This window comes from Sorex fumeus, unplaced genomic scaffold (assembly GCF_029834395.1).
Source record: "Sorex fumeus unplaced genomic scaffold, SorFum_2.1 ptg000063l, whole genome shotgun sequence".
Taxonomy (NCBI): domain Eukaryota; kingdom Metazoa; phylum Chordata; class Mammalia; order Eulipotyphla; family Soricidae; genus Sorex; species Sorex fumeus.
The window spans coordinates 80,628,849-80,644,965 of NW_026606120.1; the positions used below are offsets into that span (position 1 = coordinate 80,628,849).

Here is a 16,117-nt window from a genome sequence, read left to right on the forward strand (position 1 = left end):
TTTGCATGCAGGAAGCCCATGTTTGATCTCCAGCTCCCCAGCCCTTCGGTTCCCCCAAACGCCTCTGTGAATGATCCCTGAGCAGAGCCTGAAGTACTGCTGGGGCCACCCTCTCAACACCCCCTGCCAAAAGTCTGACTATTCCCAAGAAGTGTGGGGACTAAAATCATTTATTGCCTTACATGGTTGGTTTTCTGTTGTTTTGGGGGCCACACCCAGCTTACTCTTCATCATACTCACTCCTGGTAGTGCTCAGAGGAACTGTTTTTAAGAATGTTTTGGTTTTTTTTTTGGGGGGGGGCACACACTCAATGATGCTCAGGGTTTATTCCTGGCTCTGCACTCAGGGATCATTCCTGGAGGACTTCAGAGAACCACATGAGATAGATACCAGGTATTGAACCAGACCAGTTGCATGCAAGGCAAATGCCTACCTGCTGTACTATCACTATGGCTCCGAATAGTTTTTTTTATTATATTTTATAAATTAAAAAAAAAATTTCAGGGCCGGAGCGATAGCACAGTGGGTAGGGCGTTTGCCTTGCACGCGGCCGACCTGGGTTCGATCCCCGGCATCCCATATGGTCCCCCAAGCACCGCCAGGAGTAATTCCTGAGTGCAGAGCCAGGAGTAACCCCTGGGCATTGCTGGGTGTGACCCAAAAAGCAAAAATAAATAAATAAAAACAAATTTCAGGGGGCTGGAGTGATAGCATGGCAAGTAGGGCATTTGCCTTGTACGCAGCCAACCTGGGTTGGATTCCCAGCATCCCATATGGTCCCCTGAGCACTGCCAGGAGTAATTCCTGAGTGCATGAGCCAGGAGTAACCTCTGTGCGTCGCCAGGTGTGACCCCTCCCAAAAAAAAAGCAAAAAAAAAAAAATTCAATATAGTAGTATGTATATGAGAACATAATGACAAGTTATGTTCTCCAGTTAGATGCATTCTAAATACAAGTAAATTCTGGGCTTTTTGTCCCTCTGCTATTCTGGGTAAAAACAAAAGAAAGGACAATTACAGTAACTTCTGGTTCTTAATCAAACAAACTCTATATCTGGGGGCTAAGGGCAGGTCTCAAAGGGTTGGAGCAGATTCTGCATGTGTAAGACCTGGACTTGAGCCCAGCACTGCGTGGCTCCCCTTGAGTACCACCAGGAGCAACAGGTGTGGCCAAACCCAAAAAAGATTCTATATCTATATTTTAGATTATCCATTCCATGAAATTGATCAAAGCCATCAAAGATTTTGTTTTCTGTGTATTGTTATTTGGGGGCCACACCCAGCAGTGCTAAGTCAGTACTCCTGACTACACTCCGGGATCATGCCTGGCAGTGTTCAGTGGACCAACATGGTGCCAGGTAATGAACCAGGGTTAGCTGCATGCAAAGCAAACACCTTACCCACTCTACTATCTCTATAGCCCTAACGATTTGGTTTTGTTTTGGAGTCATAGCCAGCAGTGCTCAGGGCTTACTCCCGGCTCTGTACTCAGGGATCCCTCCTGGCAGGCTTGGGAGACCATAGGGGGTGCCAGGGATTAAGCCCAGGACAGCCGCATGCAAGTCAAGCATCTCACCCACTATACTATCACACTGGCCCCTAAAGATTTGCTGTTGTTGTTGATGTTTTTTGGTCTGGGGGGCCACACCAAGCAGTTTTCAGGGGTTACTCCTGACTCTGTATTCAGGGATCACTGCATATGAGGTGCTGGGTATCAGAGAACCAGGCTGAGCACATGCAGCAACTGCCCTACTCCCTATATAATCGCTATGGTCCCCCTAAAGAGTTTTTAATTGTAAAGTATTGGTATTATCACATATTTCCAAAAATGTAACATCAAAAAATTAGAACTTCCAACTGTTCTAGAAGTAATCAGCTAGATTACTTCTAGCTTCTAGTAGCTAGAAGTTATCAGCTACAAGGTCTTAATTGATCAAATATAAGAGTTTTTCTTTTGGCCATTAGTTTTCTGGTACAAAAATGTTAAGAACAACTTGGTCTTAATTGATCAAATATAAGAGTTTTTCTTTTGGCCATTAGTTTTCTGGTACAAAAATGTTAAGAACAACTTGTTTAAAACAGTCAGGTAGGAAGCCAGGTTAAAGGAAGTCAAACCCAATCTTCCAGAGCAGAAGGTAAATTCCAAGGTGCATAAAACTAGGTAACAGACACTTCATCAAGCTGTGAACAACGTACAGACTGATCTCCCCACCCTCAGATAAGAGACCAGTGAACTGTCAAACTGGAGATCCTCTACCTAAGGGACTGACTCCCAAATCCATTCTATTCACAAATATCAAAATATTATAAATTACACAAGTATCAAAATATTATAAATAATTCATTATAAGCAGGACCTTAAATTTCCACCGATGCCAATGTTTACTTTTGTCTTTCCTTGATTTGGGGGTCACAAGAGCTGTATTTGGATCCTCCTCCAATGGCTCTATGCTCTCGGAACACCTCTGGGTGGGCTACATGTACAGCAAATGCCTTACCTGCCACTGTTATTACCTCTCCAGCCCCCAATATTTGCTTTTAAACCATTCTATGCCCACTAATAATGGGGAAAAATAAGACCAGAATATAGTATCTTTCTTTTACAATGCAGATCAGCTTTGTTGTTGTTGTTGTTGTTGTTTGGAGAGGATCTGGAGGTGCTCAGGGGCTAGTCTCAACTCTGTGCAGACTTTTCATTCTTTTTTTCTCTGGTTTCTATACTATACCTGAAGGTGCTTGAGGGACCACAAAAGGCCAAGATAGATCTTGGGACTCCCACATGCAAAGTATGCTTTTTTTTTCCTTTTTGGCATTTTGGGCCACACCCAGTGAAGCTGAGGGATTACTACTGGCTCTGCACTCAGGAATTACTCCTGGTGGTCTGGTGGTGCTCGGAGGACCATATGGGATGCTGGAGATCTAAAACAGTTAGCCATGTGCAGGGAAGATGGCCTACATATTGTACCATCGCTTTGTTCCCAGTATCTTTCCAGTCCCCTCATTTTTATTCTTTATAACCAAGAGGTTTTTTCCTAAACTCTGATTAGTCTAAGACACAACACTGCCAAAATTTATAAAAATGAACATTTGAAAGTTCTTTGGCAAGCATTAAGGAAAACAAATTAACAGGCACTATTAGTAGCTGACAAGTTGAATTCTCAATTATTGAAGATTATTTGGGCTATTCTGGATCAGTCAATCAATGTACCTGATTTGATAACCGATCTTTTTAGCTACAAGAACCGAAGGGAAAATGTTGATAGTCAAGACACAAAGAATAAGGCTCTATTACTATTATTTATTGGTTTTGTTTTGTTTTGGGGTCACACCAAGAGTGTTCAGGGATTTCTCCTGGTTCTGAGTTCAGGGATCACCTCTTGGTAAGGCTTGGGATACCATATGGGGTACCAGGGATCAAACCCAGGTCAAGGCAATTGCCCACCCAAGGTACTATCTCTCTGGCCCCAACTACGACTACCACTAGTATTATCAGAGACAGTTTTTAATTGAATAAAACTTGCTTAGAAAGACATGAGGGGAGAGAAAGAGAGGAAGCACATGTTCAAGAGAGAATACAGGCTTCTCCAGAGTGTTTTGAAAAAGCTAGCAAAAATACATAGACCAGCAAGCAACATACTTGTGTTCAAGGGAGAACACAGCTTGAAGAGCAAGTTGTTACTATGTTTTTAAAACAGTGTTTTCTTTGCCTAAGAACCCAGTTCTCCAAGATTCAATTTGAAAATAGTGAAAGGAAAACGCCTATGTCTGGTAACCCTCAGAGCATCAATGTGCTTGATTTCTGTTTGTTTTTTTTTTTTTTTTTGGTTTTTTTTTGCTTTTTGGGTCACACCCGGCGATGTGCTCAGGGGTTACTCCTGGCTCATGCACTCAGGAATTGCTCCTGGCCGTGCTCGGGGGACCATATGGGATGCTGGGAATTGAACCTGTGTCGGCCATGTTGGCTACGTGCAAGGCAAACGCCCTACCCGCTGTGCTATTGCTCCAGCCCCTGTGCTTGATTTCTGAAATCAACAATTAGATTTTACAAAGGAAGTCGGTTTTGCCTTGACAGATTTCTTTCTTCTGAGAAGAAAAGATAAGTAACTCATTGTGATCACTAAAAGCAGAACTTTCATATAACTGCTGCCTGGCTACAATCAGATTATTTTTTTTTAATTGCAAGGTTTTTTCTTGGCTTTTGGGCCATAAGTGGTGGTACTAGGAGCTTACTCCTGGCTTTGTGCTAGCGGCGCTCAGTAGACCATAGAGGTATACACAACTAACTCCGGGTTGGCTGTGCTCAAGGCAAGCACCCTGCCTGCTGTACTCGCTCTCTGTTCCCTTTCAAGGCAATCAAATGGTGATTATTTTTCCTTTTAAGAATATGCTTTTGGGAGGTCAGAGATAGCATAGTGGGTAAGGTGCATGCATGCCTTGCACACAGCCAATCTGGGTTCAGTCTCTGGCGCTGCATATGGGTCCCCTAAGGACTACTAAGAATGATCCCTGAGCAATGAGCCAGGAGTAAGCCTTGAGCACCACTGGGTATGGCCAAAACCATCCACTCCCCAAATATGCATTTTAATTTCATAGATACTTTGAAGAAATACATGTGCTTTCAGCAAATATTGGCTTACTGGGGCTGGAGAGATAGTATAGCAGCGAGGGCTTTGCCGTACATGTGGCTGACCTGGTCTCAATCCCTGGCATCCTATATGGTCCCCACCAAGAGTGTCCCTGAACACCACTGAGTGTGGCCCCCAATCCAAAAACCTTAAAAAATAGTAACTGACTTACTAACAATTAAGACAGAGCAGGACAACTTCTAGGTAGTCCACAAATATTTAGGAAGCCATGGATTTAAAAGGGGCTTTAACAAATATAAAAGCTTAGTTTATACTTGCCCTTAAAACTGACAATTTCTATAAACTGATATACTGAACAGTAGTGATATATTTATCCTAAAGTGATAATGATAACCTAAAATGCTATAATACACTTACCTCCAAATAGTTCCAAATCTCTTAAGCCCTCAACAATGAACTTTTCCGAGACCCACCGCTAAAGAGGAAAACCCCAAAGAGAATTAGTATTTTTTCCAAGCCACAGCACAAATTAGCTATTAGCCATTAGAAACACAAACAATAACACAACTATGAAAACAGAATCATACAGTACAGTTAAGATATATTTCAGTGGAAAAATTCAGAAAAGAATCTTGGGTTTAAAACAAATGGTATAATTCTTTTCTGTTTCTCTTAGCCCAATTAGATTAATAATTCTTAAATCTGACAAGTGAAAAACATACAATACTTGATAATGAAGAAACCACTTTTGTCCTACCTGTATATAAAACTACATGATAGCCTTATTACAGATGGTTCAGGTTACTAATGCCAACTTGAAAATTACTACTGGAATTCACAACAGAAAAACAGGTATCAAGCTGTAATTTGTCACAAGCTTCTATTCGTTTGTAAATTCCATCCACTAGGGTTTCTTTTTGTTTGTTTTTTGGGCCACACCCAGAGGTGCTCAAGAATCACTCCTAGCAGTGCTTGGGGGACTACATGGGATGCTGGGGACTGAATCAGGGTTGGCCACCAGCAAGGCAAGTGCCTACCCCCTGTACTCTCTCTCCACTAGGGTTTTTAAAGACATCAATTACATTTTCAACCACGTTAACACAGCCCTAACTAATATGATTAATCAATCTGTAGTCTTTACTCGCTTATTTCAGGTATTTCCTGTTTGCGTATTTTATTTTTGCAGCATTTAGGACTGAACCCAGGGTCTCACACGTGTGACGAATGTACTTCGCCACTGAGCTTCGTCCCAGTCACTACCAGCCTATTTCAAATGAGTATCTGATTTCCAGCATCCTGATCAGTGGTCTGGTTTCACCTGAATCAGGTTAGGCTGAAGTAGAAAAGCAGCTCATATTTAAAAGCAATGGAAGCAAGCTCCTATTACACTTAAAGGCTGGTGTTAAAGTTTGGCTTGGGAGCATTCTTTCCACTGGATATAGTTCACACAGAGAGGTTCCAATTGTTCTTTTTAATTAACAGTGAAGCTTACTGTTTCCAGGATCATTTGGATCTATATACATAAACATAAAAAAAGAATTAGCATTCAGAAGTAATTGCATAACTTGTGAATGGAAATCTACATCATTATCTGTCCCCTTGTCAATTTTTCTAAATTGAAAAAAATAACAAATTAAAAACTTGAAAATATAAAAAAAATGCAGCATTGTACTGAAAAATATCATTTGCATTTAGAAAGTGGTATAGTCAGAGAACCTCAAAGTGCTTATACTTTATTACAAAATTTAAAAAGAACGACTAGTGCATTTTTAAGTACTTGATACTAAATAAGATACTTTTCTATAAAGTCAGGGAAGCCTACAAAACAGCTAATTCAGTGTTCTTGTAATTTTTATTTGTTTTGGGGCCAACCCTGCTGTGTGCCTTTAACACACCATCAGTAGGTGGTGCAGGAACTCTAAGTCAGTCTGCCACGGGCCAGGCAATTAACTGTACTATCTCTCTGACCCTTTTTGAGATCATTTTAGCTGATGAAGTTTTCACATGCAAGAAATTTCGTAGTTAGAAAGTCCTCACTTAAAACCCAAGAAGTGGTGGTACAGAATATAGGGAGGTTGCCTTGCATGCAATCAACCCAAGTTCGATCCCCAGCATCCCATATGGTCCCCTGAGCGCACCAGGAGTGATCCCTGAGTGCAGGGCCAAGAGATAGACCTAAGTGCCATCGGGTGTTGACACCTGCCCCACATCCCCAAACAAACAAACAAAATCTCTATGATCATTCTTAGGGAAAAGTGTTCTAGTTTCAATCTGATCCTGATTTTTGTGAATACACAAACTTATTGAAGTGAAGACATGATGGAAATGGGCAGATTGTGAACACTTACATTACTCCACAAAAATGGGTCAAACTGATGTTCTGATACTGAGATGGACATCGCCTCTACCTTTGCTGTCAGACACAGTCGTGGGTATCCTGCCTCTGACTAGCCTCTGTCAGCAACTTCTTAGGAGTGAAGACTGCCCCCCCACTTTCACTTTTTATTGTATTTTTACTTTGTTTCCTTAAAAGTGGAAGTTGAAATTAACACCTGCATTTCTTCTTCTGTCCCTTCCTTCCTGCTCTAAGGCCTTAAGATTCTTGGCATTACATGAGAAGACCTGCAGTATCTGCCCAACTATGTCGCTCTTCAGAAAATAAAAAACAGTAAAGTCAGAAAAAGAGAAACACTCACCCTAATTCGCTCTGGTTTACTTACAAGAAAAGACATGAGTTCCTAATGTGTAGACCTACTTCAGTTTCAAAAATTCAAACCTACAACAAAAATAGAAAAGGATTGCATTAGTCAGATTTCTTTCTGTGGGAACACCTTTTAGGTAACACAAATTGACCATGAAACTACCATTCTGGCACTGCATGAGACCTACAGACTCATGCAAGATCCTAACAATTTGTTTAGAGAAATGCCTAAAGTGACAATAGATGTGGATGGGCTTTGGCCAAGTACATTCTGAAAGATCAGTCTCAACAGCAGCAAAAGCGAAGATTCTTAGCAGCATGGTTCTCATCTTTGACTCCTTCCCAGGAGCAATTACTCCAATTTTTTCTTTTAATAAAGTAGCATCTTTATTTTGTTTTGGGGCCGTGCTCAGCAGTGCTCAGCAGTTACTCTGGCTCTGCACTCAGGACTCCCTCCTGGTGGATACGGGGGAACCATACGGGGTGCTGGGGATCGAATCTGAGTTTACTGTGTGCAAGGCAAGCCTCCACCCCGCTGTACTCTCTCTTTAGCCATGCACTGTAGCACTGTCCTCCCATTGTTCTTCGATTAGCTTGAGTGGGAACCAGTAATGTCTCCATTGTGAGATTTGTTACTGTTTTTCGCATATCGAATACGTCATGGGGAGCTTGCGTGCGGACAGGATACTCTCGGTAGTTTGTCGGGCTCTCCGAGAGGGACGGAATAATCAAACCTGGGTCAGTCGCGTGCAAGGCAAACGCCCTCCCCACTGTGCTATCACTCCAGTCCCTCTCTAGCCATAGTAGTATTTTTATTCATTTATTTTTTAGGTTTGGGGACACCCAAAGCCCAGTGGTGCTCAGGGCTCACCCTCACTCTGCTCAGGTATCACCTGGGTCTGGGAGTGTGCAAGGCAAGTGCCCTACTGCTGTACCATCACTCTAGCCCCAGAATTACTGATTCTTTTAGTTGTTCAGTGTTTTTGTCTTTGCCTTTGCTTTGGCCTTGGAGTGAAAGGCAATGTTTGGAGTCCAGGGGTCACTCCCACTGGCGGTGCTGTGGGGGTTGGAGCAGGGGGCACACTAGCTGAACATAGAACTCAGGGCTTCACAGACACAAGGTAAGTACTCCACTGCTGCGCTACATCCCTTCCCCGTTTTGTTTTTCGTTCTTAAATAATCCTTCTATAGTTCTGACACACATTTCAGACATGCATCTATTAACTCTCTACCACGGTGGCTGACAACAAAGACCATATCACCTTCTGGTGCTGTTATTCTCCTGCCTGCCTTCTCCAAACTGTTATTCTCCTGCCTGCCTTCTCCAAAGTTCTGTCAGATGGGTCAGTGCAATGGTCCATATTCACATTATACTTGAACTATGCAAACACGGCTCACATCCACCACCAAGTCTTGCTGATGGCTGGTTTGTTAGTCTCCACCCAACCCTACTCCCAGTAATCCAGTAATTGCTACTTTTCCTACTTGTTTGGTTGCCCATGTAGCTACTATTGACTTTCTCCAAATACTCCAACAGCTCTGCTTTTCTTATTTGTATATTTCTGCATACACTCAAACTCGCCCAATTCCAAGTATTCCCTAGAGACCACCTTCCCCAGCCCCAAGCCATGCTCTGGCTGCCACTAAACTGGTCACTTTCATGTCAGCGAGACTTTTTTTTTTTTTTTTTGCTTTCTTGGTGATGCTCAGGGGTTACTCCTGGCTCTGCACTCAGGACTCACTCCTGATGGTGCTAAGGGAAACATTTGGGATGCCAAGGATTGAATCTGCATTGGCTGCATGCAAGGCAAATACCCTATCCGCTGTACTATTGCTCTTGCCCCTCAGCCAGCCTTTATGGTGCGCAGATTTGGATGGTTTTTGTTTTGGGGCTATGATACTCAGGCGTTACTCTAACTCTGCACTCGGGAAGTACTCCTGGCAGTGCTTGACGGACCACATGGGAAGCTAGGAATGGAAATTGGGGAGGCAGCATGAAAGGTAACCATCTTACCTGCTGTATTATCTCTTGGGTCCTGAGATTTGGATTTTCTAATTTGTTTTTTTGGTTTTTGCTTTTTGGGGTCACACCTGGCATTGCGCAGGGGTTACTCCTGGCTCATCCACTCAGGAATTACTCCTGGTGACGCTTGGGGGACCATATGGAATGCTGGAATTGAACCCGGGTCGGTCGTGTGCAAGGCAAACACCCTACCCAGGGCTATTTCTCCAGCCCTGTTTTGTTTTTTGAGGGCAGTGTTTCTGAAGGCAATTCCGTGGGCTACTCCTGGATCTGAGTTCCAGGGTGATTCCTAGCCATGTTCAAGGAACCATATGTGGTGCTTGGGATCGAACCAGGGTCAGCAGGATGCAAGGCGGTAACTCCTCTGAGGGGCCCCCATTTGATTTTGAAAGCACAAGACTTACATCACCTGATTCACAGACTATTAACACTATATAAATCAAATCAATACTTTACTTTTTATTTTATTCCATTCATGGGCTACAACCAGCAGTGCATAAGGCCTTCTCCTGACTCAGATCTTGGGCGTGTCACACCTGGCTGTGCTGGGAACATGCGATGCTTGGAAATGAACTTGGAACTTGGAACTCTTGCCTGCAAAGCCTGAACTCAAGCTATTGAACTCTCTCTCCTGCCCTGTTAGTTTACATTAATCTAATGATAAGCAAATGCAGCCATGGGAAAATATAACTGAGAAATAGAACTGTATTTGGTCAATCACATTTAAGAGAGGGCCACTATGATCCAGAATCTTGGAACCGAGCAGCTCGCTGCAGAGATCTCTCCAGACCCTAATTATTACAATTTTAGAATTCCTAGCACTCGAGGCCACTCTCTCAGCTGCAAGACGACATGCTATCCATAACAAGCAATACAAAACAAATTGTCTAGCATTTCCTTTTCGGCAGGTTTGAGTGGTGGTGGGACTGGTGTCAAACTATTGAATGTGGGTTGGAGTGATAGTACAGCGGGTAGGGTGTTTGTCTTGCATATGGCCGACCTGGGTTCAATCTCTGGCATCCCATATGGTCCCCCAGGCACTGCCAGGAGTAATTCCTGAGTGCAGAGTCAGGAGTAACCCCTGAACATCACTAGATGTGACCCCCCCAAAAAAATATAGATATATAGAATGTAATCATAGTAGAGAAAGAGTATTGTGGAAATTGTCTGCCACACAGTCAGGGGAAGGCTTGAAATGGGTGGGGGAGATACTGGGGATTTTAGTGGTGGAAAATATGCACTGGTGAAGGGATGGGTGACTGATCATTATATGACCGAAACTCAAACATGGAAGCTTTGTAAATGTATCTCATGGTGAATCAATAAAAAAGAGAGGGGCCATAGGAATTCCACTGAGGAAAATTATCTGAATACAGTACCAACTACAAATAAAAATGAACCATAATAATAGAATGGGAAAAGTTAAAATAACTAAAGGAGGGGCTGGAGCAATAGCACAGTGGGTAGGGCGTTTGCCTTGCACGCGACCAACCTGGGTTCGATTCCCACCATCCCATATGGTCTCCTGAGCACCGCTAGGGGTGATTCCTGAGTGCAGAGCCAGGAGTAACCCCTGTGTATTGCTGGGTGTAACCCAAAAAGTCAAAATAAAATAAAATAAAATTACTAAAGGAAACAGAGATGACCTTTATGCTCCGGGGTTGGGGAGGTGGACGTGAAGAGCGGGGCAGGCTCAATGGCTAAGCACCTCGCAAGATAAGGCTGTGACTAATCCTCAGGGCTGCCCACTGTGCTCTCAGGGTCCTGGCACAACACAGGGTGCGATCTCTGAAGCAGTCGGGGGTGGGGGTAGGAGAGGAAAGAACTGCTTCTGTCAAGCACAAACCCCAGCAATCATGTGTAAAAGTACATCACTGATCATAGAGAGCCCAATGACCAGAATGTGCGTGAGTACCACAACAAAACAAGTGTGGCCCTTGGTGAGCAAGTGTATGACAAGTAAAGTGTGTGCTTCCCCTCCTGGACCACCTTCTCTCACCTGAACTTACAACCCTTGATGTAGTCTCAGGTATCCTGTGCTGCTCCTTCTACCCCAATCTGCTGGGTGTGAGTTTCAGGATCATATCCGCACCTGTCACACTCTTTCTGCCTATTTAATGCCCTCTTCTAGGACAGAGATCCTTTGAGAGCAGGGAACACATCTTGTTCACTGTTGCATTCCCAGGGGTTACTGCACTCAAGATATGCCTAACAATGTTCAGGGATCACTCCTGGCAGCTTGAGAGACAGCAGCCATCAAGTACCCTACCCACTGTACTATTTCTCCGGACTCCTCCTGTATTTGTCTGTTTTGGACCATACCCAGCAGGGCTCGGGGCTTAGTCCTGGTGTTGGGAAGACCACATGGGACTGAACCCAGGTGGGTTGCACGCAACCTAAAGGAAGGTCTGCTAAAGGATTCCCCCTCCTACTATTTTAAGAAATGAAAGCAACAAGCATTTCCCCTGAATTTAGTATGTGCCAGGATCTGTACTAAACAACTTAGAGATTAGTTTGCAACACAGTGCCTCCCACTCCCGTATCAGTAGGGGATTCATCCCAGATGCCCAGCAAATGTCTAGAACATAGGATTCTAAGAAACCCTAAATATGAAGTACATTTCCCCCACTTTCCACACACTACTGAAGTTTAATTTATAAACTAGATAGTAAGAGCTGAACAACAGTAAACGATTCATAACAATACTTAATATAATAGCACGATTATAGCACTATATTGCAATACAAGTTGTGTGAACAAAATCTCAAAATAGCTTATGGTAGACAGTATGCTGGGACAGCATTTGGCTGTAGATAACTAAAAACATAGGAAGTGAAACTGTGTTGAAGTGCTGGGAGTGTATTATCACACCCAGTTTCCAGATCAAGAGGTTAGGGCTCAGGGAGTTAAATGCACAAAGCTTCAACAAAGAGTGAAAAAAGGCTGAGTGTGCTCTAGAAACTCAGTGGTAATAAAGGCCAAGAGACTGATCAAGGGTTTGTGCAGAGACAGAACCAAACTGAGTGGGCAGCATTGGCTTGGGCAATGCTGGGACCAAGTGTCAAATGGTACGGATGGGTGGACATGCACCTCGATGCCATTTCTCCCTAGTTTTGCCACTGGTTTTCTAAACTTCTTCCAGGTCTGCGCTCTATGTGAGCCAACAATGCCTTTAAGAGACTTGCTTACAGGAGTAAGGGAGTCAGACCTAGATAGAGTCCCATTTGCCACTTAAGGCTGAGCATGGCCTTAGCAGGTGATAGATTAGTTGAGGTGGGTTTTTTTTTTTCCAGGAAGGAACTCCTTCTTGCTTTGGGTGTTTCAAGCAAGAAGGGATCAGTCAACAATGAGCTGTCAAATGCAAAATGGTTTTAACCCGGGGTGATGGGGGAGGGGTAGCAAGATGGAAAAAAGGGCCATTCTGAGCAGCTCCTGCTCTAGGGGGGTCAAGAGGGCTGAGCGAGGCCGGGATCTCTGAGCAAACGGCTGGCTAGAAGTGTGTTCCCCGTTGCCCATTTCATTCACCTATACGCCCTCGCTCATCCCAACCCGGACCCCATCTCCAACCCCGATCTGCAGCCCTAGCAGGTTCCGGGAGTCAGCCGGGCGTGGTGTTGGGGCAAGAGGAGAGCGGGGAGAGGTGGCGCTAGGGACGAATGTTAACACCTTTCGCTTGATCACAAGGCAGTGGCCCTGGGTCCCAGGAGCTCCACCAGCAAGTCGGTGGGGATGGAGAGGAGGGGCGGCAGACGCTTGCCTCGCGCGCCCAGCAACTCCTCTCCGGTGTCCCCCGGCAGGGCCCAGTCTGTTCCGCCACCAGGCTGCAGCCCCTCATTGCAGAAATCGGGTGGAAAGGGACCTGAGCGAAGGGGGAGTGAGGGCCCGGCGCGGCCGCTCCGATGAAGGCCCGCCCTCGAGGAGATGGAATCGGCGTCTGGGCGAGGAGGGGGATGAGCCCTGCGGCGCACCAGGCGGCCCCGCCAGCCCGGTACCTGGTCCTGAAGTTAGTAAGCAGTACGATTCCCGTCTCAGCTCCGCCTCCTCAGTTTATGGCCGCGCCACCACCAGGCCGGTTGCGGGGAGGGACGCAACGTGCCATGCGCAGTAGAGGGATCAGGGCGGGCTGGTAGAGCTGTGCCCCGCCCCGCGCCAGCACGCGCGCGGACGAAGCCCCGCCCCGGCCCGCGGGAAGGGGAAGCTCCGCCCCCTGAAGAGTGAGGAAGCCCCGCCCCGGTCCGCGAGAAGGGGAAACTCCGCCCCCTGAAGAGTCTGGAAGCACCGCCCCGGCCCACGGGAAGGGAAATTCTGCCCCCTGAAGAGTGAGGAAGCGCCGCCCCGGCCCACGGGAAGGGGAAGCTCCGCCCCCTGAAGAGGAAGCGCCGCCCCGGCCCGCGGGAAGGGGAAGCTCCGCCCCCTGTGGGGTGAAGAAGCCTTGCCACAGCCCCAGGGAAAGGGAAGCTCCGCCCCTGCGGAATGAGGAAGCTCCGCCTTGGCCCCTAGTGGGAAACGGAAGCTCCGCCCTTTGCGGAGTGAGGACGCTCCGCCCCGCCCCAGCCTGAGAGGAGAGGAAGCCCCGCCCTGGCCAGCGGGAAGAGAAAGCTCCGCCCCCTGCGGGGTGCGAAAGCTCCGCCCCGTCCCATCCCACGCGGGGACGAAGCCCCGCCCCGACCCGGGAAGAGGCAGCTCCGCCCCATGCGAGGAGAGGAAGCTCCGACCCGCCCTGGCACGCGGGAAGAGGAATCTCAGACCCTTGCGAGGTGAGGAAGCTCCGCCCTGCCCCTGCAAGCGAGGGGGAAAAAGCCCCGCCCTGACCCGCGGGAAGGGAAAGCTCCGCCCCCTGCGGGGTGAGGAAGCTCCGCCCCGCCCCAGCCCGCGAGGGGAGGAAGCCCCGCCCCGGCCCGCGGGGGCTTGAGCCCGCCTTGGGGAGAGAAAGCTCCGCCCCTTACGGGAAAAGACGCTCCGCCGCCCCCTTCTGGAAGAGGAAACGCCGTCTCTCCGGCCCGGAGCCGTGGGAGAGGAAGCTCCTCCCCGAGCCGGGCGGCCGGGCCGTTTCTCCTGAGCGCTGACGTCGCCTCGGGGCGAAGCGCAGTGGCCCTCTGAGTTGGAGTTAGTTCATTCCACGCGAGGCGCCCCGCCTCCCACTACAGAGACCCGCTTCCCCAGCGGTGTGGAGGCCAAAGGCCGAGGCTGTCCCGGTGCTGCCTTCCGCTCCGCGCCCTCCGCTCCCCCGCGGGAGGGAAACAGGTTCCTGCCATGTAGTCAGGGAAGGGCCAGTACTAGCAGGGGCTGCTGACTTGGCTCCTTTGAGGTGTCTTTTGTTTTTCCATTTCGTGTGGTTGGACGTCAGGGGAAAATCCTGTCTGGCGCTTTCCCCCCACTTTTGTTTTGGGGGCCATACTCAGCGGAACGCAGAGGCCCTTGTCTTCCACTTCATAACGCCTCTCACTTTGTCCTCCCCCGCCAGACCCGAGCGCTGCTCCAAAGAGCTCAAGGGAAAGACGGGGCCAGCAGGACTGGTCATTTATTGGAAGCTTGTCACAGGTGTGTGGGGGGCGAAGGGCAGTTAGGATAGAGAAGGGACCCGGTATGATAATAGTTAGAAATGATCACTTTGGACAGGATAGGTAGGTAGAGGGATATACCTCATAACCTTTCAGTATCTATTGCAGGTCTTGCAAAAGCGTTCTCTTCATTGCTGGTCGAAACAGGAGCACTCGACGTGGGTCCAGCCTCCCTGTGTGCTCACCTCAGCCAGCGCCACTGGGCGTTCAGTCGCAGGCCTCTGGGTGTGGCGCTGCTGAGGGCCAGCAGGACTTTCAGGGGCTCTTGTTGGGGGCAAACTCTGGGCTCCCGCGGCCCTCAACGCCAAAGGCCATGCTCATTCATTGTGACTGATGAAAAGAAATACACTTGGTTGGCTTTCTTTGTGAGTAAGATTGAAGTCAGTGAGTGCGGGAAGCATTTTCAACTGAATTTTATAAATAACTGAATTAAGTGAGCTTCTGATCTTAAAATTACTTAGGTTTTGAGGTAAGTATACATTGCTGGAGCGATGGCGCAGCAGGTAGGGCACTTGCCTTCCACGCAGCCAACCCCCAGTTCGATTTCTCCATCCTTCTTGGAAAGCTCGACAAGCTACTGAATGTATCCCACCCACAGGGCAGAGCCTGGCAAGCTTCCTGTGGTGTATTCCATATGCCAAAAACAGAAACAAGTCTCACAACAGAGACATTACTGGTGCCTGCTTGAGAAAATCAATGAACAATGGGAAGACAGTGCTACAGTGCAGTGCCCCAAAGGAAAGAGGGGTGGCAGGGGTGGGGGGATGGGAGGGAATCTAGGGTACATTGGTGGTGGGAAATGTAGAATGGTGAAGGGGTGGATATTGGGATTTTATATATATATATATATCAGTAATTTAGATAAGGTAAAGGTAAAGGCCCTCCCGTTGATCGTCGATTTGCTCGAGCGGGCCCAGTAACATCTCCATTGGAGACTTTGTTGTTACTGTGTCTGGCATATCGAATACTCTCAGTAGCTTGCCGGGCTCTCCGAGAGGGGTGGAGGAATCGAACTCGGGTTGGCCATGTTGGCCGCTTGTAAGGCAAACGCCCTACCCGCTGTGCTATCGCTCCAGCCTACACACACACACACACACACACATATATATATGAAACCAAATAGCTCGATTAATGAGAATTAACTAAGATGTTCCCCCTCTGGGATTGTTTTGTCCCTAGATTCTTTCTCTTCCACACTTAGGCAGTTTTGTTTACAGAAACACCTGTTGGACATGATAGGGAAGCT

The 16,117-nt window shown here is 47.0% G+C and overlaps 1 protein-coding gene across 8 annotated transcripts in view; it reads right to left on the bottom strand.

Annotated features, from left to right (window-relative positions):
• STRADA (STE20 related adaptor alpha) overlaps window positions 1-13,409 on the bottom strand; it is a 29,770-nt gene extending 16,361 nt beyond the window's left edge. For 2 of the 8 annotated variants that reach the window (XM_056126961.1, XM_056126958.1), the window contains exons 1-3: window positions 13,303-13,409; window positions 7,283-7,362; window positions 5,004-5,061 (exon numbers count right to left, since the gene is read on the bottom strand). In XM_056126961.1, the coding sequence (XP_055982936.1) occupies window positions 5,004-5,061; window positions 7,283-7,318 (94 nt within the window). In that variant the 5' untranslated portion in view covers window positions 7,319-7,362; window positions 13,303-13,409. Of the gene's footprint in view, window positions 1-5,003; window positions 5,062-7,282; window positions 7,363-13,023; window positions 13,048-13,302 lie in introns of those variants that run through there. The other 6 variants (XM_056126959.1, XM_056126960.1, XM_056126962.1 and 3 more) reach the window with 6 other exon arrangements.
• Window positions 13,410-16,117: the final 2,708 nt, after the last annotated feature.